General features: G+C 39.8%; 1 protein-coding gene across 1 annotated transcript; it reads right to left on the reverse strand.

The window, feature by feature from the left end:
* Window positions 1-20,159: 20,159 nt before the first annotated feature.
* On the reverse strand, window positions 20,160-25,264 carry LOC122547369 (transcription factor 25-like). Its single transcript, XM_043685997.1, has 4 exons — window positions 25,147-25,264; window positions 24,115-24,194; window positions 20,998-21,070; window positions 20,160-20,460 (listed from the first exon to the last, which is right to left on the reverse strand). The coding sequence occupies exons 2-4, from the start codon at window positions 24,171-24,173 to the stop codon at window positions 20,290-20,292; spliced, it is 303 nt and encodes a 100-aa protein (XP_043541932.1). The 5' UTR covers window positions 24,174-24,194; window positions 25,147-25,264; the 3' UTR covers window positions 20,160-20,289.
* Between the last annotated feature and the right edge of the window lie 743 nt (window positions 25,265-26,007).

Genomic DNA, 26,007 nt, shown 5'->3' on the forward strand with positions numbered 1-26,007 from the left:
TCATTAAAGCCCTACACGTTGTTGTCTGTTTTTCCTCTGTCTAATGCAGCTACTAATACTTTAAGTGCTGCAGAATGGTATTGACTCACTAGTACAAACTGGACTGTGAACAATGATTGGAGGCTCGTCAGAAGGTCCGACTATCATGGAATAATTCAATCCATACTTGTATAAATGTTATTAAATCTAAGTTATAAGATTATGTTCCCACAGCGATTTATACTCAGAGCATTTTTAATGTAATGAAATATCCTAATTCTTCACATGCATCTTAAAACGTAGGATGACGCCAGATATAACAAACCTTAGACCAAAAAACCAAACGGTCGGCGAACAAGGGAGGTTTCAATATCTCCTGCACAACACTTTTTAAAAGAGGCAGAGAGATGAAGGAAGGGAAATTCCAGAGTTTGGATGAGTGATTGAGACACAGGTTCATCAACTGCAGCAATTATAATTGGGAACTGCACAACAGACCAGAATTAGAGAAGCAGACAAAAATAAGAATTTCAAAATTAAGAAATTGCTCAACTAGGAGCCAACACAGATTACTAAGCATGGGTGAGAACAAATCTTCAGCCAAGGATGACAGAATTTTGCACACCCTCAAGTTTATAAGACCACCATTGAAATTGTCAAGTCTGGATGTAACAAAGGCATGATTGAGGGTTTCAGCAAAAGATGAGTAAAGCAGGTGAAATATAATTAAAGAACATTAGAGAGGTGGAATGAGAAGTTGCACAAATGGGAGGTCAAAAAGCTCAACTGATAATCAAACATATCAAGGTTCTGAACAGACTGGCTTAATCTCACTGCTGATAGGACAAGGGACGGAATTGGTAACTATGGAACAGAGCTCGTAACGAGTACTGAAAACTATGGCCTCAGACTACTTCAGAAATATCCTCTAGTTAAATATGAAGTTGTATAAGCAGCCTGACAATTGTAGAGTGGAGGAACCGAAAGATGGTGGCAAGCTAAAGCTAGGTATCAGAGTGAAAACTAACTACAGTTAATCCTCCACATTCCTGAGTTCTGTTCCTGAGAACGCCTACCAATGATAAAATTCACGAGTGCTGAGTTCATTAAAAATAGGTCAAAATGGTTAGAAATATCACGGATACACTATCTTTGCCTGGGAATGTTGATTGTCATGTATTTTTTTGGTGAAGATAGGCAAATTTGCAATTCATAATTTCACAAAGTGGATTTACTTTATAGTCAAGAGTTAAATGTAGTTTTGTGTTGACAACTGTTGCGAAAATCAGGAGATCACACAAGAGGAGGAGGAGGAAAGAAAGGCAGTGGGGAGAACAGGAAAGCATAGACTTCTTTTCTTCCCTTCAGCCAACACAACATTCCATTCTACCCTCCAACTTGAGCCCCATTCATGATTGTCCACACTTGACACATTCAATTGAGATGCTACCCAGTATGCATAGCAAAGAAAACTTCTGATGTATCAATGGCGTTGTGAAAGCTTTAAACTCTAAAAATAGAAATGTTTCTTTTTCACTGTGCATGCAAAATAAAGAGATCTCCAGCACAATAAACCTGTTTCTTTCCCATCCCTGCCAACTTTTAATTATCTGCAGGACTGATGCTTTTTGTTGTAAATTCTGTTGTAGAAGTTATGCTTTGGAGATTCCTCACTGCTTTGAAGTTCAGAGTGGCAGTAGATTTAATTGCCAGTTATTCAAAACTGCAAATGTGTCTAATTTTAGGATGTCCATTTTTATAGACAGTGGCACCTACACAAAGAATTTGCTAGATTAAACCGACTTATGCCATGCTCTGTATCATGGAGTTAGTAAATATGCTGTATAAAAAAACTTGCTCAATTGCCATTTCACCATACACTACTTTAGAACTTAAAAGGGTATTTTAGTTTTAAATTACTCCAAGAATACTCACAGGGATTTTGTTGGGGTGTTGTTCGCGAATAAGACGCACATCTTCCACTCTCTGTTCTGTAAAATAGCAGTGATTACTTTAGAAAATGAAATGCAGAAGCCTCAAAAGCAAAATATTGTGGATGCTGGAATTCTGAAATAAAAGCAGAAATTGCTGGAAGCACTCAGCAATATCGGGGAGCAGATGATCAGAATTAAAGTTTTGAGCCCCTGAAAAGGAGTTATAATTAGCTCTACATTTCTCTCCAGGAGTGTTGCCAGACCCAAGGTTCTCTGGCATTTTCTGAAACCTTGATCGAGTATTGCATTGGATTTTCTTTATAAAAAAATCTCTTTACTCTCCATGGAATTTCTACTGCCAAGAATAGCCCAGCAATTCCTCTTTACTCAATCATAGATTTCTCATGTTTTGGTATAAAATTAGACAGTAGCCAGAAAACTGTTGTAATGCAACTCCCTTTAGGCATGCAATAAAACAATGCTCTAAATCATAAAATATACTACATAATATAGGAGATAATAGATCCCATTTTAGATGAGAAAGTGAGGGCTGCAGATGCTGGAGATCAGAGCCATTTTAGATCCCAATACATGCAAACTTCAAGGCCTTATTTCACAAATGGTAGACTCAAGCAAAAAAAAAGTGCCACGTACACCAAGAAAATCTTTCCCAACAATTACAACTTTTCTTGAAGTGTACAGGGACACAACTGACTGAATGGCCTTATTCTGTTCTGTGAATCTGTACGTCAAACTTTCAAACTCAAAACTTGAAAATTTCAACTCAAGACTTGAAAAGATCCAATTGATAAAAAAAACTATTTTTTACTAATGTATTTTTTACAAAGCCAAAGCAAAGCAATATTTCTACAAGTGTAAATAACTGATTCACTCTGTAAACAAACAAAAAAAAAATCACTATTCTTGCACATGAATCAAGTTCACTGCCATAACAGTAGACTAAAGACAAAGTATAAACAAAGCCTAGACTTACGAATTATTTAATGAGTGAGAAAATAACTAATAGAATTATTGAGGGAGTGGTTCTGACCCCTCAAAATCAGACACATGGCAGGTCACACGTCAACTACAATGGGAGACTTACTTTAGACAAAACGGTGCAGTTATAACACAAAAAACCCTCAAACCATCCAGAACAATGCAGTCCACTGCATCAGCAAACCCACCAGTTTAAATGTCTGCATCACCAGTCTTTAAATGCCGAGTATCCCTCCAAGTCTCACCATCCCAATTTAAAGATAGGTTGAAGATCTTAGGCATAGGTAGAAATAGACATTTATCTTCAACTACCTCACTAATGACGTTCCTTCCACCCATCATAAAAAGGTCAGAAGTGTCGAAATTTATAGACAAATAACATTTGTACCGTTCAAGTGCCGCTCAATGATGATCTCTAACAAAATATTATTTACCCTCAATATTCAAATGTCACTAATGACGTTCCTTCCACCCATCATAAAAAGGTCAGAAGTGTCGAAATTTATTAACGATTGCACAATATTCTGTGCTATTTGAAATACCTCAGATAAAGCAGTCCATGCAGTATGCAGACAAGTAACATTTGTACCGTTCAAGTGCCGCTCAATGATGATCTCTAACAAAATATTATTTACCCTCAATATTCAAATGATAGCAACAAAGCTGAATACTCACCTTCAACCTCCAAAGGGTCACCACTAATCACAAATTGAACTGCATCAGCCATATAAATATTGCAGCTACAATCGCAAGTCAAACATAAAGAATTTACTAAGACACTAAGAACTAAGACCAGCTTCCTAAGCCTGCCCACAATTTACAAAACACAAATCGGGAGTGCAATTAAATGCTTTTCACATGCCTGGATGAGGTCAGGTACAACACCACTCGAGATGCTTGACTCCACACAAAGCAAAGCAACGTATTTAATTATCACCTTGCCCACTATTCTAAAAATGTATTCCCCTCAACCATGAAGTGCACGACCGCAGTATCTACCAGCTATTTGCAGCAATTCACTGTGGTTTCTTTGAAAGAACCTTCCCAACACTGTACCTTTCCTAAGTTACATTCATCCCACAAGCCACAGAAAACAGCCATGTGACTAGAAATGTTTCAGATGGCTCTTTTCTGCAGCAACCCAAAGCTAATCTATTGTACAGCACATTCCCTACAGTGATGTAATATTTTCTTCAACCACTTATGCAGAAACCCTTAAAACAAACAAAAGAACTGGATTCACCCACTCCCGCTGGTTGAACATTACAAGCTCCTACAAAATCTCACACCAAGCAATTCCTAACACTTCCCTTCACTGATGAAGTCATGTGACATTACAATTTGAGGGCAAGTAATCTTTCCCAATTCACTATGATAAAAGATAATCAATTTTAAAAATCTCAAATTTCTTCAGCCTTCCCTGACGCAATGGAAATAGAAAGAGACATTAAAAGATACTAACTACATACTCACTACACAACCCAATATCTGGCAGTCAAATAAATTGAGACCGCATGTTATTGCTTTAATATCTTTTAATATGAAACACAATACCTTTGATTAACGACCTACCCATGTTCTTGGATAAATTCTGTATGTTTACTTCTGAATCCTTTTTTTTAGAAAAAAAACTGCTATCAGCCCTCAAACTTTACTGACTTCTGGAGAAGTATTTATTTGTATCCACAAGCCTCGGTTTATAGGATCCCACTGTATTCTTCACTGCAAGTATTCCCATTTCATGTTTTCCCTCCCAAAATTCATTACCTCACACATATCCAAATCCACATTAACTTGATCTACCATTATTCACCAATCAAGTCTTCTTGAAATTTAGCCCAGTTTGACACTTGCCAACACCTCAATTTCAGGTGCATTTTGAGGCTGCCTTTGTGCTTAATTGGAATCATGTGATTATAAAGCAGAATAAAAAGAACTAACACTGCTCATGCAGAACATCCTATCTAATTCTTTCTAATCTGAGAAATGAGTATTTATCCCCAGTGCTCGAATCAAGTTTCCTATCAATATTTCCTCTTACAAAGTTGGGTTTTGCCAGGGTCACTCAGCTCCTGATCACATTACAGCCTTAATTCAAACATGGACAAAAGAGCTGAATTTCTGAGGTGAGGGTAGAGTGACAGCCCTTAACATCAAGGCCACATTGCACCAAGGAGCCCTGGCAAAACTGGAATCAATGGGCATCGGGGGCAAACATTCCACTGGTTAGTGCAATACCTGGCACAAAGGAAGGTGGTTGTGGTGGGTCAGTCATCTCAGCTCCAGGACATCTCTGACGGAGCCCCTCCTCAGGGTAGTGTCCTCAGCCCAACAATCTTCAGCTGCTTCATCAACGACCTTCCCTCTGTCACAAGGGAATGTTCGTCAATGATTGCAGTGTTCAGCACGATTCGCAATTCCTCAGATACTGAAGCAGCCCATGCTCAAATGCAACAAGATCTGGACAATTTCCAGGATTGGACAAACAAATGGCAAGTAACATTTGTGCCACACAAATGCCAGATAATGCCCATCACCAATAAGAGACACTCTAATCACTGCCCCTTGACATTCAATGGTATTACCATCACTGAATTCCCCCACTGTCAACATCCTTGGCATTACCATTGACCAGAAACTCAACCGGACTCACCACGTAAACACAATGGCTACAAGAGCAGGTCAGAGACTAGGGATACTACTGTGAGTAACTCACCTCTTGACATCCAATGTTTATCCACCATCTACAAGGCACAGTCAGTAGTGTGATGGAATACTCCCCACTTGCCTGGATGGGTACAGCTCCAACACCACAAGCAGCTTGACACCATCCAGGACAAAGCAACCTACTTGATTGGCACCACATCTACAAACATTCAATCGCTCCACCACTGGCACTCAACAGCACCGGTGTGTACTATCTACAAGATGCAAAACAGAATTCAAAGATACTTAGACAGCACCTTCCAAACCAACTGCCACGTCCTTCTAAAAAGACGAGTGCAGCAGGTACTCGGAAACACCATCACCTGCAAGTTCCCCTCCAAGCCACTCACCACCCAAATATACCGCCGCTCCTTCACAGTCGTTGGTTCAAATTCCTGGAATTCCCTTCCTACCAGCAATTGTGGCTCAACCCACAGCAAGTGGACTGCAGCGATTCAAGAAGGCAGCTCGCCACCACCTTCTCAAGGGCAAATAGGAATGGACTATCAATGCTGGCCAGCTAGCGACACCCGAGTACCACAAATGAATTTTAAAAATGTGAATTTGTTTTGAAAAAACTTTGATAAGTAACTTCTGGAAATCTAAACAGAACACATCAAGTGCACCCCATTGACTAAACCATTCAATCCCTTGTTCAAGTTTAGTTTTGACAGCTAATACTAGAAGGCTATCAAACCACAAGGTTGTTATAATGCTGCTCCAACTTTCTTGCACTTAGTATTTAAAGGTAACGAGCATAGTGAGTTGAAAACAAAATCCGCATCAGATTTGGCACTGCAGATGTGCTGACAGAATAAATGTACACGAACAGTTACAGTTTCTAAAAGGGACAGCACTAGTTAAATCATATAACTCTAGTTTCAGACTTAAAAGATTGGAAGAAAGTTGTGCGGCACGGTGGCTCACTGGTTAGCACTGCTGCCTCTCAGCACCAGGGTCCCAGGTCGATTCCAGCCTCGGGCGACCGCCTGTGTAGAGTTTGCATATTCTCCCAGTGTCTGCGCGGGTCTCCTCCAGGTGCTCCGGTTCCCTCCCACAATCCAAAGATGTGCTGGTCAGGTGAACTGGCCATGCTAAATTGCCCATAGTGCGAGGTGCATTAGTCAGAGGGAAATGGGTCTGGGTGGGTTATTCTTCGGAGGGTTGGTGTGGACTGGTTGGGTCGAAGGGCCTGGTTCCACACTGTAGGGAATCTAATCTAATCTAAACTATCATCTAGAACAATCTGAATCCAATGCTGACATTAGTCAGAATAATTCCAAAACTGCTGCACTGAAAAGCTTGTTTTGTTGGATGGGTAACATTTAAATTGAAACTCAACTAAGCATAGATGCTTAATGGAATCATCCAGTACAATAAAAGTTGCAACATCCTTAAAATTACACATGAAAATCACCAAAAATCCCAATTACCTTTCAAATTAATGCAAAACGATCTTCTAAATGCAGGGGTTATTAGCAGAATCATTAAATAGAAATTAGTATTTAAAAATATACTTTTAATTATTTCAGGCAATATATGCTTCACTACTCAACTCATCCAAAAACATTTATTTAACAAGCTACCTCAAAATTTTAAAACTCCAGGGGCAACAAACTCCCAGACGTTTTCTAATAAACCTTGTCATCAATCATATAAATCACCACTGAAGTTGATGGTTTAGTTTCCATGTAAAGAGCATTTCTCAGCAGGAAAAAAAGCCACTCATTACTGCACCAGCAGCCAAATAACCTCAAGTCTGAAAGCTGCTTTGGAGTATATACAGTTGGATGAAACTAATTTGATACTTCCTGGCAATTCCTGGGCAGATCCAGCTCTGACCAACATGATTGACAAGGGATTCTGATGGAAGACAACTAATGTTCGTAAGGTATGGAATATCACATTACAAGAACACAACAGCCAGCAGATTTAAAAAACTGGTGATTTTATACTCAAATAATGCTAGGTAAAGGACATCCATAATATTTTGGATTTGAAAAATAATCCTGTTTTTCCCATTTCAAAATTTTCTTATTTCTTTCCTAAGATGCCTACCACCTTAAATGGAAGGAGCCCTAAATATCCTACCCCACTGCAGTAGCTAATTTTAACCTTGGGACTAACCATGAACTTGGGTAACTTTAGAAAGTTGTTCTTTCTGCTGAAAAACAATTATATAGACATCCATACAAAACAATTTCTACAGCACATTCTCTGATTCTACCCAAGGATGCATGCAATAGGATCAAAATGGCTACTCATGTTATAGTATGAGACAAGGGGTACAAAGAATTGATCACAATAAAGCAACAAAGGCCAACTCAGGCATTAATTTCTACCATTGAACTCAAACTCTGGTCTGATTTTTACTAAAACAATTTCACATATTCAGGGCAAGAATATTTTGATTTAATGAGAATCCCAGTGTGGAAACAGGCCCTTTGGCCCAACAAGTACACACTAACCTCCAATAACTCAAATGAAGTTATATGTCTAACATAAGATGATCACGTGATTTACTGACAATTTATGAAGAAAACAGGGCTACAATAAACCACCTTCAATAGAGTGTAGAGACTGGGTGATCCTATTGTGACTTCCCCATTGTGACATTGAGAAAGTTTAAAAAAAAGTGCAGTGTACATTGGCAGATTCATGATGCTACTATATTACTCTGTCTGACCTCCATTACAGATCCACCTAAGGAAATATACTTTTATTTTAAAAATGGTCAAATTATTCTAATTTTATAAGTAGCAATGGCAACCAGCTGACACTTAGCCTAATACATCAAGACTTAATAACTGGGAGCAAACTGGAATGGTGCCAATGCATCAGCTAATCAGGTCTCAATTTAATCTGAAACACTGTTAGGTAACCACTTCCCGTTTTTCCTACTACTGTACTTTGTTTCACTCCTATCTTTTGTTATTCGTTTATCATTCATCTTCAAGCTTTTGCTAGTTTTATAAATATCAATGCAGCTTGTTACACGATGTTATCTTAGCAGGTTGACGTCATTTTGCTGCTCAACTGCAATACACAAAGGGGAAATGGTTACTTCAAATAAACACAGCCTTATATCGCGGCAGTTCCAAAAACGAGAGATTCAGGGTACGGCTACCGCAGACATGAACTGGATTCATGAAATCGGGTGTTATATTTGGGAAAACGAGGGAGGGCGCGGCAATCAAGATCAAACAACAGAAGAAGGTTTTTCACCTACAAAATTAAAACCAAAAGTAATACCTCAGAAACACAATCGTCAGTCAGGCTCAGAGTTACTACCGCTGACCTATTTGCAGGTCTCCCAATGTCAGTAAACATTGTTGATTTCTCCCCCCACCTCGACCCCCTTTCCTTCCCCCCCCCCCCCCCCCCCCAGCCCGAGCTCACTAACGGTTTCCGGCGTTTGGTGCTGCAGACAAACCGCCCAACTCCGACCCACCCGCGACTCCGGCGACACAGGCCTCAACCCTCACTCCAGCTCGACTCTGACCAGGGCCAGGCAAACGGCCTTCTCTCCTGCTGGGAGACAGTGAGGGCGTCAGATCAGAGTGGAGAACTGTGTTACCGGGAAAGCACAGCAGGTCAGGCAGCATCCGAGAAGCAGGAGAACCGACAGTTCAGGCATAAGCTCTTCGTCAGTGCTCGGGCCAGAAACATCGACCTTCGGGCTCCTTGTCTCCAGCTGCCCGGACACTGCACCATCACCGCCCTGCGGGCAGAAGGCCCCAGCTCCACCCTCCTTTCGCCGCAGCACCTACCGAAAGTCCTCCTCTGTTTGAAGGACTTCTCTGACGGCATCATGAAGGGTTGGATGTAATGGAGGATGCCGGACTCGGTCGCTAGCACAGGCCCACTTCGCCAAGTGAGCTTTCCTTCTCCGACACCGAGCGGATCCTGCCTTCGACTGTCAGCTAACCGAAAACGTGTACCCAAACTTAACACCTCATTACCCCGCTCCCATTCGTTCAGCTTCCGATTGACAGCCTATGCAGCCAATCATCGGGATTCATTACATCTGATTGACAGTGCACCCCATCTTATGATTGGATAATGTTGCCGAATATAATACTATGCAAAGCATTCCACCCGTAGGTTGTTCTCGATTGGTCAGAACGACAAAGGCGGTGATGTAAGACTGCCAACAGTCTCTCTGATTGGCTATACGGGGTTTAACATCAGGTTTGATTGGGAATCCAGAAGTAAACAAGGTTGGCGGCTCGAGTGGGGCGGAGCTTGGGAGACCAGCACGAGCGACACCTTAGCCTGCCTGTCGCTATTTTGCAATTGTAACGCACAGTTATCAGCTGACTCACACTCATATAAAATATAAACTTTTAATTCGCCTCTTACCAGGCACTTTCGCTCTCTTACGTCCGAAATGTTTTTTTACTCGCATGCAAATATGTATGTTAATTAAGGAAAGTAACAATGCCAGCAATCACAGCAGTCAAGCAGCATCCATGGACAGAGCAAGCTACCGTTTTGAGCCTAGACTCTTTATGGATGCTACCTGATCTGCTGTGGTTGCCAGCATTTCTTGTTTTTAGTAGATTCCAGCATCTTCAGTAATTTGCTCCTAGATGTTAATTAATTTGGTGTCTCATCTTAGTTCCATTTTGTTTGGCAATTTGGAAAGCAACGAGAGTACAGTAAAAATGTTGGCGAGTTTTGAGATTTGCAGCTCAGGTTAAGGTTTTAGATGTAGGTTTGCTCGCTGAGCTGAGTAAAAATGTTAACAAATACGCTCAAGGAAATCACCAAGATAACCCAGCTGGATAGCAATAGTAAATTGTACGGAGGTGGCAAGAATGGGTGCAAATTTGTTGGGAAAATTACTCGAATTGATCCCAACGGTATAGAAGAATGGATTCGATGAAGATAAATATATCTAAGTAAGTTGAAGTTGCAAAGATTATCAATGAAAACAGGAATACTGGAGAAACTCAAAGCCTGGCAGTATTTGTAAAGAGAAAGCATTGTTGGTATTTTGGGGTGGGGTGAGAAGAGAGAATGAACAGATAGGAAAAAAAGTTAGGCAAAGTGATTGCTGAAGAAGAAGAGCTAAACAGATGATTAGAGGGACTACGAGTGGGTGAAAATGGGTTGGATGTACTGAAAACAACCCATATCATGACAGGCCCTGCTGTCTGGTGAGAAAAGACAGGGAAGGTGGTGTTCAGGCTCTAAAATTATTAAACTCTATATTCAGTCCAGAAGGTCTCATAGACTTCATTTGAATTTTTTTTTCTAGATCACACTGCCTCAACCTTGGTTTCTTGTGGCATCACAGTAATCCAGTCCCTGCCTCTGATCTTTGGAAAGGCATCACGTCGGAAATTCTGCATAGATGTCTGTTCTAAAGCTATGCAGCTTGGAGGAAAGTAACCCATTATCTATAATCATCTTTATACTACTGCTACTTATCTATTATACTATATAAACATTACAAGTTAATTTATGATAGCTATTAAAAGCCATCCTATCAATTCATTAGTGAAGCATCCACCAATTTGTGGGCGGCACGGTGGCACAGTGGTTAGCACTGCTGCCTCACAGCGCCTGAGACCCGGGTTCAATTCCCGCCTCAGGCGACTGACTGTGTGGAGTTTGCACGTTCTCCCCGTGTCTGCGTGGGTTTCCTCCGGGTGCTCCGGTTTCCTCCCACAGTCCAAAGATGTGCAGGGTCAGGTGAATTGGCTATGCTAAATTGCCCGTAGTGTTAGGTAAGGGGTAAATGTAGGGGTATGGGTGGGTTCGCTTCGGCGGGTCGGTGTGGACTTGTTGGGCCGAAGGGCCTGTTTCCACACTGTAATGTAATCTAATCTAATCAATTACTGTTTAATATTACATCATATCATATGACATGAAAAAGACCTTTAATGAATCACAAAGACACTATCTACTAATCTATCCATCTTGTCCCATACAAACGTGACACTGGTACTCCCTAAAAAGCACTCTTCTAGGGGCAAGTAGATTACAGGGGAATGGGGGGCAAATCCTCTGACCCCCATTAGGTAATCAGTTTATTTAAATGGCTATTCAGCCTCCAGTAATGATAAAAGAGGTAAAAACGGTCTATTCCGGGCAGAAACAGTCTAGCATTTGATTGAAGGTGTTCAGCAAATCAGCATTACATGAGCCAGCAACCTGCTCCCTGAGTCAATCTTTATGTAGAAAACAAAAAGCTCCTCATATCTAACAAAACCAGTTCGATCAACTGGTCAACACAAACACATTCAAATCTTTTCATCCCGCTTATAAACAAACAATTTGGCCAGATCTATATAGAGTCATACAGCATAGAAACAGACCCTTTGGTCCAACCCGCCCATGCCAACCAGATATCCCAACCCAATCTAACCCCACCTACCAGCACCCAGCCCATATCCCTCCAAACCCTCCCTATTCATATACCCATCCAAATGCCTTTTAAATGTTGCAATTGTACCAGCCTCCACCACATCCTCTGGCAGCTCATTCCATACACGTACCACCCTCTGCGTGAAAAAGTTGCCCCTTAGGACTCTTTTATATCTTTCCCCTCTCACCCTCTATGCCCTCTAGTTCTGGACTCCCCGACCCCAGCAAAAAGACTTTGTCAATATATCTATCCACGCCCCTCATAATTTTGTAAACCTCTATAAGGTCACCCCTCGGCCTCCGACGGTCCAGGGAAAACAGCCCCAGCCTGTTCAGCCTCTCCCTGTAGCTCAGATCCTCCAACCCTGGCAATATCCTTGTAAATCTTTTCTGAACCCTTTCAAGTTTCACAACATCTTTCCGATAGGAAGGAGACCAGATTTGCACGCAATATTCCAACAGTGGCCTAACCAATGTCTGTACAGCCGCAACATGACCTCCCAACTCCTGTACTCAATACTCTGACCAATAAAGGAAAGCATACCAAACGCCTTCTTCACTATCCTATCTACCTGCGACTCCACTTTCAAGGAGCTATGAACTTGCACTCCAAGGTCTCTTTTTTCAGCAACACTCCCTAGGACCTTACCATTAAGTGTATAAGTCCTGCTAAGATTTGCTTTCCCAAAATGCAGCACCTCACATTTATCTGAATTAAACTCCATCTGCCACTTCTCAGCCCATTGGCCCCTCTGGTCCAGGTCCTGTTCTAATCTGAGGTAACCCCCTTTGCTGTCCACTACACCTCCAATTTTGGTGTCATCTGCAAACTTACTAACTGTACCTCTTATGCTCGCATCCAAATACTTCTCTGAAACAGAACAACCACTCCTTTGAATTGTATAACTAAAATATTTTAAACTGGGAATTAACCTTTCAACCATTCCCTGTTGTTTCCGAAGCTTCCAAACATTATCTATGTGAGGAAACCAAAATGGTATCTTAACTAAAGACCCAAGGTGTTTATACGATAGATGTATGCTTTGCTTAAATTGCATGATCTTCTAAATGCTTATCACATGTAACTGCAGCTTCATACGGTTGGTCATGAATAATTAGAGAGATTGATACACTAAAATGAACAGTTTTTTTAAACCATTGGCTTTAATTAGTTCCCCTCCTACACACCTTCATTGTTTTACCTGTACCTGTATTCATGCACAACGTTGGCACATACATGATTTAGGTTTACTGTCCCATGTACTCATAAGTAGTGAAAAGTTTACAAGTCACCACTTATGGCGCCATATTCGGTACAAAGCAGGAAAACAAGGTTTAAAAACTTAAACATGTTAAAAGTAGAAAAACAAAGAACCACATCCAACAGTTCAACACCACAGTCCATAAGTGCCTGGCCATACTGGACTTTCGCTTCTCACAAGGGCTCGACATTGCCTCTACCAGCCACCCCAGGGCTGCATGCTCCGAGCCCTCAGCCACTTCCACGCACCAGATCTTGAAGCCACAATGCCGCCGACCGCCAGAGTTCTGCCCGAGCACACGACTGACACATGGTTAACCGTCAAATCTCCCAGCCACTGCCTTCATGATGGAGCTCCATCTAGAAAGTAAGTAACACAAAAAAACGACAAAAAGCAAGTGGTAGAAGAGCTCTGGCTCAGGAGCCCTCCTCCACCTTATCTTTAACTTAGAATTCTAAGCAATCCAGACCTACCTCTCAAACAGTAGACAATTCCCCCAATATCTACATAATGAAGCTGCCAATTATAAAATATCCTAACTTCAATTCAAAGTACATTAGTGACAAGCTCTGTCTGTGTGGAGTTTGCACACACTCCCTGTGTCTGCGTGGGTTTCCTCCGGGTGCTCCGGTTACCTCCCACAGTCCAAAAAATGTGCAGGTTAGGTGAATTGGCCACACTAAATTGCCTGTAGTATTAGGTGAAGGGGTAAGCGTAGGGGAATGGGTCTGGGTGGGTTGCTCTTTGGAGGGTCAGTGTGGACTTGTTGGGCCGAAGGGCCTGTTTCCACGCTGAAAGTAATCTAACGGATAATCTAATTGTTGTCCAGACAGATCCAAATCAGCTGAATCCCAATCCAGTGCAAAAAACTGCCATGAGTTTCAGAATACACCAGAGACAACGTGTTATTAAAAGCACTCTCAAAACATGAAGACCTTATCCACCAGGTTCCTTATTCCATTGTTAAAAAATACCAAGTTAGTGAGAAATATTTTTCTTTACAGGAACCATGTTGCTCCTTCTAATGTGTTCATCTCTATCTAAGTAACCATAGGTTGCATCCGGAATTATTTTCTCAAATATATTATCCATGATAATGGCCAGCAGTGAAAAATCAGTGTGTTGCCTCCCTGGTGCCAGGATAAAGGATGTCTCAGTGAGGGTGCATAATATTCTCAAAGGGGGAGGGCGCCCAGCAGGTGGTCATTGTACACATTGGAACCAATGACAGAGGAAGGGAAAAGGATGAGATTCTGAAGGGAGAATACAGAAAGTTAGGCAGGAATTTTAAAAAGGTTCTCGAGAGTAGTAATATCTGGATTACACCCGGTGCTACAAGCTAGTGAGGATAGAAATTGGAGAATAGAGCAGATGAATGCATGGTTGAGGAGCTGGTATATGGGAGAGGGATTCACATTTTTGGATCATTGGAATCTCTTCTGGGGTAGAAGTGACCTGTACAAGGAGGACACATTGCACCTGAATTGGATGGAATGAGACTAATATACTGGCAGGGAGATTTGCTAAAGCTGCTGGGGAGGATTTAAACTAGTAACGTGGGGAGGTGGGGCCCAAGGAGGTAGTTAGGAAAGAGATCAATCGGAGACTGGTACAGTTAAGAAAAGACACGAGTCAGTCAGGGCAGGCAGGGACAAAGTAAAGAACAAGGTAGGAATGAAATTAAACTGCATTTATTTCAATTCAAGAGGCCTAACTGGGAAGGCAGATGAACTCAGGGCATGGTTAGGAACATGGGAACTGGTTTATATATCGTAGCAATTACAGAAACGTGGCTCAGAATGGACAGGACTGGCTGCTTAATGTTCCAGGATACAAATACGACAGGAAGGACAGAAAGGGAGGCAAGAAAGGAGGGGGAGTGGCATTTTTGATAAGGGATAGCATTACAGCTTATTGGGGACAGATATTCCCAGAAATGCATCCAGGGTAGTTATTTGGATTGAACTGAGAAATAAGAAATGGATGATCACCTTATTGGGATTTTATTATAGACCCCCTCGTCAGATGGAAATTGAGAAACAAATTTGCAAGATCTGTTACCTGTAAGAATAATTGGATGGTTATGTTAGGAGATTTTAACTTTCCAAACATAGACTGGGACTACCATAGTGCTAAGGGTTTAGATGGAAAGGAATTTGTTAAGCGTGTACAAGAACATTTTCTGATTCAGTATGTGGATGTACATACTCGGGAAGGTGCAAAACTTGACCTCCTCTTGGGAAATATGACTGAGGTGTCAGTCAGGGAGCACTTTGGAGCCAGCGACCATAATTCTATTAGTTTTAAAATAGTGATAGAAAAGGATAGATCAGTTCTAAAAATTGGAAGTTCTGAATTGGATAAAGGCTAACTTTGACAGCATTAGACAAACACTTTCAAAAGCTGATTGGGGGCAGATTTTCGCAGGTAAAGGGACAGCTTGAAAATGGGAAGCCTTCAGAAATGAGATAATGAGAGTCCAGAGAAAGTATATTCCTGTTAGGGTGAAAGGAAAGGCTATTGGTGAAGGGAATGCTGGATAATGAAAGAAATTGAGGGTTTGGTTAAGAAAAAGGAAACATATGTCAGGTATAGACAGGATCGATCGAGTGAATCCTCAGAAGACTATAAAGGGCAGTAGGAATATACTTAAGATGGAAATCAGGAGGACAGAAAGGGGTCATCAGATAGCTTTGGCAAATAGGGTTAAGGAGAATCCAAAGGGTTTTTACAAATAGATTAAGTACAAAAGGGTAACTAGGGAGAGAATAGGGCTCCTCAAAGATCAGCAAGGCGGCCTTTGTGTGGAACTGCAGGAGATGGGGGAGATACTGAATCGGTATTCTGCATTAGTTTTTAGATTAGATTCCCAACAATGTGGAAACAGGCCCTTTTGCCCAACGAGTCCACACCGACCCTCCGAAGAGTTACCCACCCATACCCATTTCCCTCCGACTAATACATCGAATACAATGGGCAATTTAGCATGGCCAATTCACCTGACCTGCACATCTTTGGACTGTGGGAGGAAACCGGAGCACCCGGAGGAAACCCACGCAAACACAGGGAGAATGTGTGTGTGGAGTTTGCACAGTCACCAGAGACTGGAATCGAACCTAGGACCCTGGTGCTGTGAGGCAGCAGTGCTAACCACTGAGCCACTGTGCCACCCCACTTTTACTGTGAAAAAGGACATGAAAGATATAGAATGTGGGGAAATAGACGGTGACATTTTGAAAAATGTCCATATTACAGAGGAGGTAGTGCTGGATGGCTTGAAACGCATAAAAGTGGATAAGTCCCAAGGACCTGATCAGGGCCCCTGAGATATTTGTATCATCAACAGTCACAGGGGAGGTGCCGGAAGACTGGAGGTTGGCTAAAGTGGTGCCACTATTTAAGGAAGGTGGTATGGACAAGCCAGGGAACTATAGACTGGTGAGCCTGACATCGGTGGTGGACACATTGTTGGAGAGAATTTTGAGGGACAGGATATACATGTATTTGGAAAGGCAAGGACTGACGAGGGATAGTCAATATTGCTTTGTGCTTAGGAAATCATGTCTCTCAAATTTGATTGAGTTTTTTGAAGAAGTAACATTGAGGATTGATGAGCACATACTGTTGGAGAGGATGACCTACCAGGGCAAAGCCACAGCAGTCAGGTTTCTGGCACTTAGCCTGGCTCTGTTGCTCAGAAGGGATGGGGTGGTGTGGGGGGAGGAGAGCGATACTGATAGGACATTCAGAGGAACAGAACATGGCTTTGTGCATGGGAAATCATGTCTCTCAAACTTGATTTAGTTTTTTGAAGTAGCAAAGAGGATTGATGAGGGTAGAGCTGTAGATGTGATCTATATGGACTTCAGTAAGGTGTTCGACAAGGTTCTCCATGGGAGACTAGTTAGCAAGGTTAGATCTCATGGAATACAGGGAGAACTAGCCATTTGGATATAGAACTGGCTCAAAGGTAGAAGACAGAAGGGGGTGGTGGATGGTTGTTTTTCAAATTGGGGCCTGTGACCAGTGGAATGCCACAAGGATCGGTGCTGGGTCCACTACTTCACATCATTTATATAAATGATTTGGATAGGAGTATAAGAGGTATTGTTAGTAAGTTTGCACATGACACCAAAATTGGAGGTGCAGTGGACAGCAAAGAAGGTTACCTCAGATTACAATGGGATCTTGATCAGATGGGCCAATGGGCCAACTGGCAGATGGAGTTTAGTTTAGGTAAATCGAGGAGTTGCCTTTGGGAAAGCAAATCTTAGCAGGACTTATACACTTAATGGTAAGGTCTCAGGGAGTGTTGCTGAAAAAAAAAGAGAACTTGGAGTTCATAGCTCCTTGATAGTGGAGTCACAGGTAGATAGGATAGTGAAGGCGGCATTTAGTATACTTTCTTTTTTTGGTCAGAGTATTCAGAACAGGAGTTGGGAGGTCATGTTGCAGCTGTACAGGACATTGGTTCAGCCACTGTTGGAATATTGTGTGCAAATCTGGTCTCCTTCCTATTGGAAGGATATTGTGAATCTTGAATGGTTTCTGAAAAGATTTACAAGGATGTTGCCAGGGTTGGAGAATTTGAGCTACAGGGAGAGGTTGAATAGGTTAGAGCTGTTTTCACTGGAGCACCCGAGGTTGAGGGGAGGCTTATAGAAACGTATAAAATCATGAAGGGTGTGGATAGGGTAAATGGACAAAGTCTTTTCCCTGGGTGGGGGAGTCCAGAACTAGAGGGTATAGGTTCAGCATGAGAAGGGAAAGATATTAAAGGGACCTAAAGGACAACGTTTTCACAGAGGGTCTTACATGTATGGAATGAGCTGCCAGAGGCTGTGGTGGAGGCTGGTACATTTGCAACATTTACTAGGCATCTCGATGGGTACATGAACAGGAAGGGTTTGGAGGGACATGAGCGAGTTGGACCGAAGGGTCTGTTTCCGTGCTGTACATCTCTATGACTATGTAAACCACTAATAGGAATTTAACTATCTAGATGTATATATCAAACATTGCAACAATGTCTTTATAGTGAAAGTGAGTCCCAGATTTCTGCAAACTTAAAGACAAGGCAAGGGGCTTGTTTGGCATTTATTCCATCTCCATAAAGATCTTTGTTTGGACATCATTTAGGCTGTAAGACCTTCTTTTATAAGGGTTCTTATTCCTTCGCAAATAATGTTAATTTATTTTACTATCAACAATTTTAATTCTAATTTAATGCCTTTAAAAAAATCTGCTTTCTCATACCACTTTATATACTTTTAGAATATAGTGAAAAATATTCTAGTACAAAGCATGCACAAAAAATACATTCTGCTACAACTCACTCAATTCAGAATATAATTTACGAGCATTACATTATGATCAATGAAAACAAATTATGTAATGGACTGCAACTAATAGGTTTCTGAATTGAACTTGAAAATGAGAACAGAGAGAAAAATCAGAATGCTGATTCATACAGATTTGGGATTCAAATAACAAATTTCATGTTCGCAAAATTAGATCTCATCACAGCCAAAAGGACTGGAATTTTTGCATCTTAAATGCTATTTACAAAAGTATGGAATTTTGCTACAATAAAGCAAAACCAAATCAAAAGGATGAAACATTAATGATGCATTTTATGACTATGGTTGATCTGTACTCTTCTGGTGACAGTTTGATTTAAGTCATCTAAGTTGACAGTTTTTTTTCTTCCCTGGAATTACTAGCGAATTTAATCCAGAACTTAAGTCATCACATAAAAGCAACTGCTCACCATGACAAGAATATAGAATCACCAATATTTAACACTGAACCAGGAATTCAGAGCATGCAAAACACAAACCACTGGAAATGTTCAGGTCAGCCAGCATCAACGGAGAGAGAAACAGCATGCATATTTCAGCTCAAATGACCTTCCCTTAAGATAACTCAAGCATTTCAATCTTCAAATCTCCGAAGTTGTTTTCACAAACTCATTCCACTAACTACAAAGTATGCTCACTCATTTTCTCTAAATTCCTAGTTTGATGTTAAATCGAAATAACAGTTTTCTTAATTATGTACTTGTCAGTGGTATGGCGCACTCTTTATACAAAAATAGAATCTCTGATTACAGTTGAAGAAAGATCATACTGGTCTATTAACTATATTTCTCCTTCTACAGATTGCCTTATCTGCTGAGTATTTTCTACTATTTTAGTTTGTTTCTTCAGAGTTCCAGCATCTGCAGCATTTTGCTTTAGTATTCATAAGAGTTTACTGTTATTTTACCATATTCAGAATAGCCTCAACTATGGATTACTTTCCTACATTTTTATTAATGGATTCAACCTTCCAGGTTCATTCCTTTATCGTTGTCACCAATTCTGACTGCCTACTCCTCCAGTTCTAATTAAACTTTGATTGCTCCACACACCTTCCAAGTACCAATATATCATCAAACTTTGTAGAAAGGAAACCATCATCTTCAAATAGAACTGAACAGATCAAACAATTAGCCTTTACTGTGAATCAAAAATATGAATTTAATATGCATAGTTGGCACTGTTATGCACTGGCCACCTGTGCTGTTCTGGTAACAGCATTTTTTCATCATAAAGCACTTGTGTAAATTCTAGATATCAATTTCATTTTACTTAAATAATTAAATTAAAACTGCAATAAATACAAAACAACAGCTGCTCCTCTACTTTCAAGTTTTTTGATATCCTACAGATTCTTCTTTATATTGGAAGTATGTTTAAAACATGTAAACTCACTAGATTTATAGACCAAAAATATAAAATTTTGCCAAGTGTAAAGTTGAAATTTACAGTATTCATTATTCATTGAGTTGCTTCTAATTATTTGAAAATTACTGATGTTTAAAGTGCCTTCTTCACTTATGCTCAATAAGAATCCATGGAACTAAATACAATATGATTGTATCTTTTAATAAATGTTTCTATATCACTGTGGTGCAGCTTTGTAAGTGGTTAGAGAATGCATTATTCTTACAGATGCAAGTTACATTTCACCGAAGATTAGTACATGAAATTTTAGTCCCATTCTCCATCACCATCACCATCTTGATACTCTTCCTGTGGTGGTTCCTGGAAATGGATATTTGCTAACATATCCCTCATTGCAGCCATGAGTCGGTTCACTCCTTGATTCAATTCATGTTGGTCCTCTGCACCCTCACCTTCCACATTCTGTCTCCTGTCCTCCTGGAAAAACATTGGAATGTATGTTTATGATGAGAAAGTGAATAATCAAATTAATTACAAAATCATTCACCTACGAAGTTAAATGATATAACTTCAATCTAGCCTGGAATAATTTATTTTGCATGCTGAACTTGTAATCCATGAATATCCATGTGAACACAGAATAGAAGATCTGTTTCACATCTTTTCCTGTCAAACAGATTACTTTCACAACTACTTTTTTTTTTTAAAAAACCACAAGTTTTGGGGATGTTGTCCCATTGAATTTGATGCCTCAGGTCAGGCATAAGCTTAGTAAGCAAGTACTGTAGATACACCAAAAAAAATCCATTAAAAATGGAAAGAAAGGAACTTTTTATAGATAGTTTATAAGTACATAAAAGAGAAACATTGCCTATGTCAGCTAAACTGTTGAGAACTTGCTCCACATGCTGCAGAGTACATTTGTCAAATGCAAAAGAATAGTTTCATATACTAATACAATTATTTGGATTTTTCAAAATTATATCCTTTTCACCCCTCTTCATTAGCACACACCTGGAGATTAAAATTTGGCAACAAAGACCGAAAGAAGAGTGACAATGTGCTTCCATCTGCTGCACGGTTTATCCTGAAAGAAAAACATTGAAGCTCAGTCATTTCAGCTTTGTCACAAATGACTAAGGAGAAAGTAATCACATGAAAAATGGAAGAATACAAGGATAAATATGACTCAAAACATATTGTAATACAATGTCTTTTTGCTCAAATTGAAATTGTAACTTTACACATCAGAATAAATAATAAAACATGAAAAAACACCTTTATTCAAATACTTATTCCCATCTAGGATCTTAATTAGGTTTTTGTAAAACTACATTGCAACATATAGCTGCCTTTGAAAGACTGGCAGGAATCTGAAAACAAACTTTTTGCTTACTACTACTAGTGCATTCTCAGCACCAATCACTCAGTGTAAAGAAATTCTTGCAGACAGTAGTCCTGGAAATATCCTTCACTGATTTGCATGGTGTTCCATGGACCTGCCTCAAACAGTACTTTGCAGTAGTCATTTTTAATTTCTCTTTGGATTTAGTGCATTGGTATACACTCTTAATATCGACCTTTACAACTAAACTTTTGTTATCCAGGAAACATCTGGGGAGACTTTATTATATGAAATGTTCATCATAAATGCAATTTGCTTTTGTTTTTTGCCTTACATTGGGACAATCAGGGATATCACACAAACATTTTAAAATCCTAGGACCACAATGACCAACAATAATTTTCAGGCCCAGTAACTTAAACCTGCCTTTCCAACTGCATTCTTCCAGTGAAAAAGTATGAGATTTGCAAACCTTTCCTCACAACTCAGCCCTCTAACACAAAAAACGAAGACCATTTTCGGCAAATATTCCTTTTGTATTTGGTGACCAAATCTGAACACTATTTGAAGTGCAGTCTGTCTAAACCTTCAGTAGGACCTGTGAACCTTTTACTTCACTGGTGTGACTGTACGTATATGTATCTATAAGAAGTGAGTTTGCTATTCTCCAACATCTTTCAGCCATGTAGATACAACACTGCTGAGTAAATGTAATATTTGCTTTTACTCCCAATATCCTGGTCCATCTGTAGTGCCTCAGCAACTTTGCAGAGTACAACTTTTCCCAGTACAACCTTTCCCTCCTTTCCCCTGCTTTAGCTGTGAAGTTGGCAGCAGCTATGGAAAGAGAGACAGAGTTAACAGTTCAGGTTGGTGGCCTTTCATCAGAACCAAGAAATCAGGCCATTTTTAGTCCCAGCTCCAAACCTTAAGTTACTCCAATGATATATTTTACAAACATGATTTGATTCCTCTCACTAGTACAGTGCTCTATTGTCCTCTTTTGATCAACTACTTATCCATCCCAAAATTTAACCTAGTGTAACAGCTTTTCAACTGACACTTGATTGAAGGGTTTCTCAAAGTTCAGGACATCAGATCAGAAAGCTTTGCAGCTTTACCTCAAAATACCAATTTGCAAAGCGATCTGGAATACTGGCCCAGTGACAATACCATGACATCATCAGCTCCTACTGTCTCTTTAGACATATCTTTTATATCACAATGGCTAGACAACATGCTCTCTGTACAGTCTGATCCAAATCCTGCATTTTGACCTTTCTTCTGTTGATGACTCCTCCCAATTTGTGTAGGTTGTTCTATTACCTGGTTCTTTCTTCAACAATGAGGAGCTATGCCTGGGCTTCAAACTGATTTTGACCCCAGATTGTTTTTCCCCAATTTGTGCAACACTCACTCATTTTTTTTCTACTTGCAGTTTACACTTGTTTAAAATTCAATCTGTTAAAAATATGCAAGTGGCTGAAAAGTTATCAAATCTATTGTGTAATTATGTAGCTCCTAGCAACATCACCGCCTTCCTACTCTGTTCGGTATTCACCAATTTTAATTTGAAATGAGCTCCTGAATATAAGTGTGATCATTAAGTTGGAAATGCCCCAACATCTACCTATAGGTCATTAATTCAAATGTCAATTTCAAGAATGAACAAGTGACCATAACATATAACCCCTACATAATTTCATTAATCTATGCACAAGTTTCACTTTCATTTAAGCTTATGCATCAGATCTTTATCAAAGTCTTCACCACAGACCATTTAAGAGATCATCTTCTCAAACAGCAAAGCAAATTGGTTAGCAGAAGTTTTAGCTTTTAAAAATCATTTATTGCTCTTCGTCCTTATGTTATCATACAAATAATCTTCAATGTACTCTTAAAACATATACCATTATATCCCCCTCTGTAATACAGGATAAGAATAATAGGTTTGCAGTTGGCTGAATCTTTGTAATGCCTTTTTCTTTTAAAAAGTAAAAATAAACTCAGCTATTTCTAGTCCAGCAAGACATTCCCACCATATATCCACTCACTTATAAAAAACAGCCAAACTCTAAAATCTCAGTAAGTGTCCCTTAGTAGCCTAGAGAATATCATCTTATTATAACTTTCCACCCAAGAGGCTTACTGAAATATCATAGCCATGACTTGGCTTCTATATTGTGTGTTATCCTGCGTATCCAATTGAAGAAACTAAAAAAATCAAGATTCAAAAACAGGTTCTTCCTCACTGTTATGAGAGGTATGAATGGACTCTCCTGTATTAAAGTTGATCTTTGTCTGCACTTCCACTGTAGCTGTAACACTATATTCTGCATTGTTCTCTTACCCTGACATACTTACATAAGGTACAATTTGTTTGAACAGCATGCAAAATCACAATTTTCACTGTATCATGGCGCATATGACAATAATAAAATATTTTGTTTTGATTTATTTACTAAAATTTACCCTTTTCTTGCAGGAGTCAATGCTAAACACCCCTCGGGCGAGGTGTACAAATTGCTTGTATCCTATATATTCATCCGACAACATTACGAACCACCTTATGTACTCTTATGGTCAAACAAACTGATGGTGTGATCATTTTCAATATTTTTGGCATAAATATCAAAAATCAAAAAATTATTAGTTATGCAAAGATACGAAAACAGGTACAGAAAATGGACAAAGCTCTTTAATAAAGCAGTGTCACTCACCTTAATGTTCATTCTACTGGCAGATAAGTTAATTTGGTCTAGCTTGCAATAAAATGCTAATAGTACCTTTCAGGTCTCGTGTATGTGACAATGCCGTCTAGTGGAGGAAGTGGATCATAACCCATCACTGGCTGTGCAGTTACTTCCTGCAAAATATGATAAATGTACGTATTAAAGTTTGATTATTAAGTCCGTCACAGCAACTGTTCTTCATACAAAACTGCCCACTAAAATATAATTGACTGATTAGGGAATTAGTAATAAACATGATCTTGATTGTGGATCAGTGGTGCTGGAAGAGCACAGCAATTCAGGCAGCATCCGAGGACAGGCAAAATCGACGTTTCGGGCAAAAGCCCTTCATCAGGAATAAAAAGATTGTACTGCCCACAAGATGAAGTGGAGATTCAATGATTTTGTAACAGTCTCAGTCACAACTAACTGATCACTAGACACCATTATAGTTTACAGATAAATTTATTAACTTAATGAATGGTCTATAAAATCATTCACTATCTGCTAATTTGCCATTTGGAAAGCTGAGCGGTAATCTCTATTCTCCCACATACAGCCGAAGACATAATTTTAGTTTGACATTTTAACACTCCTTGCTCTACAAGTATCAAATAACTTTGCCATGCTGTTAGTTTTGTACAAAGAGACAACAGAATAATGCAACAAAACAATGATAATATCAGCTATATGTTCTAGTTTGTGTTAAGAAACAGGAGGTTCTGCAACTACCAGTCTTATCTGCTGTAATCCACTGCATTTGAAAACCTCAAAACTCAAATCTATTACCTTATTCAGTCTTGTCGTCTTCCTACAATCTGCACATTTTTTCATTACCTGACCAATCACCTACCTTCAACAGGTATCACAGAATCCCAACATACTGATGTACTTATACTTCTGCCATGCTCTTTTTTATTTGGTAGTCCTTCAACAATTTTAAGTAAAAATCCTACTTTTTTAAAACATATAATGATAAATGAATGGGACAACTGCCTCATGAGTTAAAGTGTCAAGAGTACAATTTAGTAAATTAAAGTCTACTGCTTTTGAGAGCAAATAGAGTATTTGTGTAAAGGCACTCACAGGTGGAAGAGTTGCAATAGCTTCCTTTATCTCAGACAGTATAATATGACGATAGATGTTCCTGGGAACATTCTGGTATCTAATCCTTCTCCTGGAATGGGAAAAACATGTTAATCTCAGACACAAGGATACGTTTTTTCAAAATCTGATATATTAATAGGCTACGGTGCTATGAAAGGATAAACAGCAAAGGCAGTTGTGTGAGACTAAGTGGGTAGTCTATTTTTAAAGAGCTAATATAGGCATGAGCAGATGGCCTCATTTGATATGAACTTCTATCATTCTATGTTGTAGCCATCTTGCATCCTGTGGTTAGGAGTCAGAGTCATACAGCATGGAAACAGACCCTTCAGTCCAACTAGTCCATGCTGAAAATAATCCCAAACTAAACTAGCCCCACCTGCCTCTCCTCTCCCATATCCCTCCAAATCTTTCCTCTACATGTACTTATCCAAATGTCTTTTAAATGTTGCACAGTAATTGTTGAGGCTCCCTGGATTTGACAGGAGGGCAAGGCAAACATATCATATACATTAATGTTCTGAATCTAGTCTCAGCAGCAGTGCCTGCACTTCTTCAAGTATATGCACAATATTGTTTGTATTTATTAAAAGGAAGATTATGGAAAAATCAATGAGATATAAGTTAGTTATGATCTTATTTTCAGAAGTTAAAAAAATGCAGTCCTCTGTGCTTCTGTTTTTAAATAGCTCATTGTGAAAACACTGGACCCCTGATTAGGAAGTGTGTTTCTGGAATTAGTATTATGAAAAAAGGCCTTGATGACCTTCCTCCCTCACCAGTTTTGGTTGCTCCCTATTTCTGATACAGGCAGTTCTGCTATAATGCATCTTCCGTTAA

Source organism: Chiloscyllium plagiosum, unplaced genomic scaffold (assembly GCF_004010195.1).
Source record: "Chiloscyllium plagiosum isolate BGI_BamShark_2017 unplaced genomic scaffold, ASM401019v2 scaf_14370, whole genome shotgun sequence".
NCBI classification, from domain to species: Eukaryota; Metazoa; Chordata; class Chondrichthyes; order Orectolobiformes; family Hemiscylliidae; genus Chiloscyllium; species Chiloscyllium plagiosum.